The following is a 6,922-nucleotide window of genomic DNA, read 5'->3' as shown; positions in this document are numbered from 1 at the left end:
CGCCGGAAGCCCGGCCCGCGCCCCTCGACGGCCCGGGGGTCTCGGGACGAGGGGGACGCGAGGCGGCCCCGGGGCTCGCACCGCCACGGGAGACGTTCCAGAGGAAACGCTCCGAGCGCCGCCTTGACCTACCATAGACACCGTCCTCCATGGCGGCTAGGAAGGCCCGCGGAGAGTCCGGAGCTGTCCCGCCGGCCGGGCCTGGATCCGCGTTGGCCCGCGGGCTCGGGTGAGCCCGCTCAAACGCCCCGGGAGCCACCGCCGCCTCCTCAGCGCCAGTCCTCAGCGCTGAAAAGACTCTGCTTGCACTGCCCAACCGCCCGGCCGCTAGGCACCGCCCCCTCGTCTCGACACTGGCCAATCCTCGGAGGGCTCCCTCGTCTGCTCCGCCCCCGACATTGAAGGGTCGCTTCCCAGACCAATAAGCACACAAGAAATAAATGTAGCAATGTCCGGACTGGAAGGAGACGGCCTGTGGGACCAATCGGAGTAAGGGGAGGGCACCAAGTCCTGCCTCCGAAACAAAAGAAAGCCCTTGGCAGGCGTGCCCTCCAATGAGAACCCTCAGAAAGGAGTGGCTGGGTGGGGAGGGGAGCGAGGGAGAAGGCTCTGCGATGCTGAGAGGACTGCGCCTGCGCAAAGAGTCCGGTCAGCCGAGCCGAGGCTCTGGGGAGACGTTGCTAGGGGGCGGAACTTTGTTAGTCTTGCTGCTAGGGGCGGGGCCTCAACTGTGGTTGTTACCCGGAGCCACGCCTCCTAGAGGTCCAAGCTGCCTTTTGACCACCGCGGTTACTAAGCAACCGGGAGCCGCGCTGGCCTAGCCTGTGGTCTCCCTTTGCCGGGCACATCCCTCTCCTCTCAGCCCCCCTCCTCAGCCTCTTATAGAACCACAGGAAGGGGTGGCGAACCCCCCTCGCTCGCCCCACCGTCCTTCTTATGATCCTTTCACAGCTCTCCCAAACTGGTACCTACCTGCCCCTACCCCTCTCCTCCTCGTCCGCCCTGCACGGAACACGGGTGCAGGGGCCCTGTAACCACGCACCCCTAACGGGGGGCCAGGCCTCGTCCTCATTTGCCGTCGTGGGGCTGCGCAGGTGGGGATGGATTCAGGGCCAGGACCTGGTTAAGCCTTTGGATTAGACAAGGATCCTCCTAACCTCGCCGACCTTTCCGAATGGCCCTGCGCCGCCCTTTTCCGTGGGGACCCAGAGAGGGCCACACTCCCCCTCCAGTCAGGACCCCCCCCCGCCTTGCCCCTTGACCCCCATCCAGCAGCCTGACCCCACCTCTGGATCTCCATCCACCGACCCCTTTCCTGCCCAAGACACTGAGCTGGGAGGGCTGCCAGCTAATTAATCCCATCCGGTTCTTAGCTGGGGATTCTGAAGGATAAAGAGAAGAGAAGGGGAGCCAGGAGAGGGTACTGGGTTGATGCAGAACTTGGCAGACTGGTGGCCAATGACAATGCCTGCCCTCTGTGCAGGACACAGGGTGGGAACACGCCCTGCTCTTCCTGGCACTCGCTCCCTCTGCGGCTGGCTCTCCACCACTTGGGCACTTAGGTTGATGACAACACTAACAGGTTGGACCCAAGGACCCGTGTGCCCCAGAAACACACAGATGTCTTTCATCCAGGGACTGGCCAATGGCTCACATGCCTACTTTCCTCACAGTGGGAAAACCCTGGGTCTGTTGCACACAACCTCTTTCTTCCCCAGCCTCCTGAGCAGGACCAGGGAGATGATGAGCCACAGCCCAAATGATTCCTTGGTGACCCTGAGACTCAGTCACTCAAGTTAAGAGCCAGGCTTCATGATCAGCTCCCATCCTCCCCCCATCTGTTGTAAAACTCAATTGGGGGGGCTGGTCAGGAACCCCTAGGTCCTGCACCACTCACTCAGCTTACCAAAGGTGAGGAATCACCCAGCTGGAAAAACTCCAAGATCTGATGCCCTATTTTTGCAGATGGGGAAACTGAGGCAGAGAGGGGAATGATTTGTCCAAAGTGGGGGGTGGGGTGGAGGGGGGGAGAAAACACTGAAAGCAGAGAATGTTGTGTAAATCTGGTAAACTTTGAATTTAGTTTTTCTGCATCCCTGAAAAGGACTCCAATCTAATTAGCTTGAGTCAGTTTCCAACCTTGCTGAAGAAACCAGAGAGGAAAATAGATACCTGTATTTATATTATATATATATATTATACATATGTATAACATCATTAAGAAATAGAGACACATAACTAGATGCAGTGTTCCAGAACATTCAAGACACACCAGCCTTGGGTCTCTCCCTCCCTTTACCCACTCATCAGTCCTGTGACATGCAGGGTCTCAGCTGGACCCTCACTTGCTAGGTCTGCCCCGAAATGCTACTTCTTCAGTTCCTCTCCTGGAACAGCCAAGTAGTCAACCTGGAGGTGGGGAGAACTTCCAGGCTTTGCAGATCTGGCTACTCTGGATCCCTGGAGCCTCAGTTCCCTTTGGCATTTCAGAACCACAAGCAGTCATGGAGGATGGTGTAGAGTGGACCATCCGCTCCCCTGGGCAGACCGGATGCAGTGGACCGCAGACACTAGAATCCTTCCTTAATTCTCATCAGCGGAGCAGCTCTCAGAATCTCAGTTCCTTTGGATGTACTAGAATGGCACTTCAAACAAAAACCCAAAACCATCCTGTGGGTCATTTAGAAGCAGCATTTATGCCCCCAGCTGGATGTTTTTTTGAAATTCTTGATCCTCCTAAAGCCACAGACAACCCATTGTTGCATGTATTCTAGAAACATAACTCTGCATGGGTTCTCCATTTGTTCAGATCTCTAGGCCAAACTGTTCTAGAATCACAAGGCCTTAGTAATCAACCTGGACACACAGAATCTGAACTCATGAACTTTCTGGAACCACAAAGTCTTTCCTCTACATGTGGTTGCCTTATCCTTGTCTCTGGTAAATCGAGATGGCCTTGAATCCTTGCACTTGTGCGCCACGTCCCCTGCTGAGTCGATGTGGAGAATGATTTGCTTCTTTGTTGACTGAATCAAGCCTGACCTAGAGATTCTGGATCGCCATTGCTGATCAAGAACTGCTGACTTCCTCCCAGGAGGCAATGGGGCAATGGTCTCTACCACTGGTTTCTGACTCTGATCAACACCCAGGCCCAGCCACAGAGAGGAATCCAGAACCACTAGGCCTTGCCTCTTGGGTGGTCTAGAATCCTGGATCTCTTAGCTCAGGTAACAACTCAGGAATTGGGCTCATAGAGGGGTCCCCGAAATGTCCTGTTTGGTCTACTAGGCACAGCAGGACCTCACCATTTAATCTGTTCCCCTCCCCCCATTCCCTCCAGGAGGCATTTGGTCTTAGGAAAATGCCTGCCCGCATCCCAGAAGAGGGGCCTATTGCTCTCCATCCTGCTCCTTCTGGGAAGGGGACACCAGCGGGGATGGGGACACCTGCTGGGGTCAAGGAGGCAGGGTTAGCTGCAGGGTTGGTGAGATATCTCTGGGGCTGGCAGCTCTGTCTTCTGCCTCCTGCCCAGGCTCTTCCTGGGTCTCCTCTTCATCCTCTTCCTCCTGGCAGCAGCTGAGAGCAAGTTCATTTTCGTAACAAAACGCGGCCAGGGAGCCAGGGAAGCTGGACTTGGGGCTGTGGGAAGCCTGCTCAGCGCGCTCGTCCAGCTCCTTGGCACTGCACACGGGCGTCCCTGGGACCTCGTAAGTGCGATGGAAATGGCGATAGTCCACTTCATACTGTGAGCCCCGCTGGAAGAGTACAGGCTCGAAACGATGGCCCCACAACAGCTCCCCAGGGAGGTAAGAGGAGCGGCACTGTGTGGTCATCGCTGTGGCCTCCACCATGCCCTCTAGGATGACCACCAGCTCAAAGTCTGCCCTGGCCAGCTCCGCCCGGCCCAGCTCGTACAGCGGACTGGACGAGTCGATCTCATGCACGATAGTAATGGGTGACACCAGGAAGATGCGATCCGTGCCTCCATCAAAGCCCACGTCCACGTCCTGGTGATCCAGAGGGATGTACTCCCCCTCCGGGGTCACTCGGGGCTGCAGGAGAAAGCCAAGGACCACAGCCAGACAGAAGGCAGCCACACATTTCCGGGAGAATGGAGACAGACATGCCCAGAGAGAAGACAGCCAAGATGGTGGAGAGAGCGAGGGATGGGTAAAGATTGATTCAGGGAGAGGGCCAAAGACCCCAGGGTTAAGAAGGACAGAGACTCAGAGCAAAAGGAACAGAGAGATGTCAGAGACAGAGTCAGAGAGAAAGGAAAACAGAGACCCAGACAGATACCCAGAAGGACAGAAAAAGAGAAGTAGAAAGAAGGGAACAGAAAGCCAGCAAGAGAGAAGCAGACACAGGAAGAGACAGATTCAGAGGAATGGGGGGGGGGAGAGGGAGAACCGGGAAGAAGGGGTGTGACACAGACCAAGAGACCCAGAGAGAAGGGGAAGATTGTGGTCCAAAGACACAGACAGGGGATAGAAACCCAAAGATAAACAGGGAAGGACACAGACAGGGGTGGTTGATAGAAAAAAGGAGGGTACATGAGGGCCAGAGTAACAACATTGAAGATTGGAGGACGAGGAGGGATAGGGAAAAAAGTTATTAATATATGTTGGAGAAAGAGAAACCAGGATGACAAAAAGAGAAGGACAATCTAGGTCCAACACCCAGCATCTCACTTTCCTTTAGGTGAGCCCCAGGTTGGGGCTGGGCAGCTTTCTCTAGCAGCTGACTGGGGATCCCAAAAGCTTCTGGGAATTGGTAGTTCCCATGGCCACAGATTCCTCCTTTTGTCTCAAATCCAGCCTCAGCCCAGGGTTGAGTGGCTCCACTTGGACAAAGGCATCTGTGTCCTCCTCCTCCCCTGCTCCCATCCCCTGTACATTGGAAACCAGGATATTTGAACACTTTTTTTTTTTGGTTGGTTGTGGGTTTGAACTCTGGGCCTGGGCTCAAGGCTAGCATTCTACCACTTGGAGCCACAGTTCCACTTCCGGTTTTCTGGTGGTTCATTGGAGATAAGAGTCGCATGGACTTTCCCACCCAGGCTGGCTTCAAACCGTGATCCTCAGATCTCAGCCTCCTGAGTAGCTAGGATGACAGGTGTGAGCCACTGGCACTCTGCTCATTTGAACAATTTGACCACGGGGGTAGGAAGATAGGTCTACCCCACAGACCTTGGAGAAAGAATGTTTTTCAAGGACTGGGGATTGACCCAGGTGTGAGAGTGCTCCCCTAAGAGCTTGAGGCCCTGAATTCAATCCCAGAAATGAAAAGCAAAATAACAAAAGATTTAGGGTTTTCTAAGATAGGCATGGTGGTGATCCATGCCTGTAATCCCAGCTACTCCAGAGGTGGAGGCAAGAACATGGTGAGTTCAAGGGCAGCTGGGGCAGAGCTAGGAAGACTGTGTTTCACAAAAGGGCTGAACACTTGGCTCAAGAGGCAGAGCATGTGCCTACCAAGATCAAGGCCCTGAGTTCAAACCCCAGTACTATCATAATGCTGGCCCTGTGCTCTCAGCTCTGCTGGCCTAAGTGCAGCTGGCCTTGGGCTCTAAGCCACAGCCGCTCTGGTGTCTCGGTGTCTGCTGGGAGTTGTGAACCTGAGCCCTGGGAAGGTCACTTGGTCCCACACAGAAAGGTGACATCTCAGTTCACTATCTGGGTAGTGATGGATGATGCTCAGGTCCAAGGGAGGGTGGTCCTCAGAGTTGTTTTTTTTTTTTTTTAATTTGGTCAGTTGTGGGGCTTGAACTCAGGGCCTGGGTGCTGTCAGCTTTTTCAATCAAGGGTAGGGCTTTACCACTTGGAGTCACTTCTCATTTCCATTTCTGGTAGTTAATTGGAAATAAGAGTCTCACAGACTTTCTTGCCCAGGTTGAACAATGATCCTCAGCCTCCTAAACAACTAGGATTACAGGTGTGAGCCCCAGTGCCCAGTCGGTGAGATTTCTATCTCCCAACTAAATCACCAGAAAGCCAGAAGTGGAGGTGTGGCTCAAGTGGTAGAGTGGGTGGAATAAAGCTAATTGAGTTCAAGCTCCAGGACTGGCATCAGAAACAACCACCAGACCTGTCTCCTGAGTCTACCTCTCCAAGAGTTAGTGGCTCATGGAACAAACACCCCAAGTTGCCAAAGGCCCTGTGGAAGATGGGGGGGGATCTCTTTCCCCCCTCCTCCCACCAGCAGCAGCTGGGCCCACATATGGATCCCTCTGCCTTCCCCCCCCCCCCCCCCCCCCCCCATCCCCAGGGGAGATGGAGCCCCTCTGGCCGCCCCATGCACCTGCAGCAGCCGGGCCCGCAGGTGGGCCTCCCTTCCCCACACGCACCTGCAGCAGCTGGGCCCGCACGTGGGCCTCCACCAGGTGGCTGCGCCGCAGGTTGCCCACCCGCCACATGAGGCAGAGGCGGCGGTCGCGCAGCGCCACCACGGCGTTCTCGCTGAAGACCAGCGTCTCGTTGCGCTTCTTGGGCTTGGCCATCTTGGCCATGACGGCGCCGACGACGAAGGCGTCGAGCACGCAGCCGGCGATGCACTGCAGCACCACGGCGGCCACGGCGGCCGGGCACTCCTCGGTGACGCTGCGCACGCCGTAGCCGATGGACGTCTGCGTCTCCAGCGCGAAGAGGAAGGCGGCCAGGAAGCTGGCCACCTGCGAGAAGCAGGGCGCGGGCGGCGGCGGCGCGGCCAGGTCGCCGTGCAGCGAGGCGATGAGCCAGAAGGCCAGGCCGAAGAGCAGCCAGGACGCCAGGAAGGAGCAGGAGAAGAGCAGGCACATCCAGCGCCAGCGCACGTCCACGCACGTGGTGAACAGGTCGCTCAGGTAGCGCGCGCCCTGGCCGCCCAGGTGCACGAAGCGCACGTTGCAGTGCCCGTCCTTCTTCACGAAGCGCCCGCGCCGCCG

At 56.3% G+C, this 6,922-nt stretch overlaps 2 protein-coding genes across 2 annotated transcripts in view; both read right to left on the bottom strand.

The window, feature by feature from the left end:
• Cyth2 (cytohesin 2) overlaps positions 1-403 on the bottom strand; it is an 8,316-nt gene extending 7,913 nt beyond the window's left edge. Inside the window, exon 1 of the mRNA XM_013027871.1 lies at positions 133-403. Within this exon, the coding sequence (XP_012883325.1) occupies positions 133-151 (19 nt within the window). The 5' untranslated portion in view covers positions 152-403. The remainder of the gene's footprint in view (positions 1-132) is intronic.
• Positions 404-3,207: 2,804 nt separating this feature from the next.
• Positions 3,208-6,922, bottom strand: part of Kcnj14 (potassium channel, inwardly rectifying subfamily J, member 14) — a 3,847-nt gene continuing 132 nt past the window's right edge. The window contains exons 2-3 of the mRNA XM_013027561.1: positions 6,347-6,917; positions 3,208-4,052 (exon numbers count right to left, since the gene is read on the bottom strand). Coding sequence (XP_012883015.1) covers positions 3,456-4,052; positions 6,347-6,917 — 1,168 coding nt within the window. The 3' untranslated portion in view covers positions 3,208-3,455. The remainder of the gene's footprint in view (positions 4,053-6,346; positions 6,918-6,922) is intronic.

Source organism: Dipodomys ordii, unplaced genomic scaffold (genome assembly GCF_000151885.1).
Source record: "Dipodomys ordii isolate 6190 unplaced genomic scaffold, Dord_2.0 Scaffold105, whole genome shotgun sequence".
In the NCBI taxonomy this organism is placed as follows: domain Eukaryota; kingdom Metazoa; phylum Chordata; class Mammalia; order Rodentia; family Heteromyidae; genus Dipodomys; species Dipodomys ordii.
The sequence above is the reverse complement of the archived record's forward strand: the minus strand, read 5'-3'. Positions and strand labels throughout refer to the sequence as shown.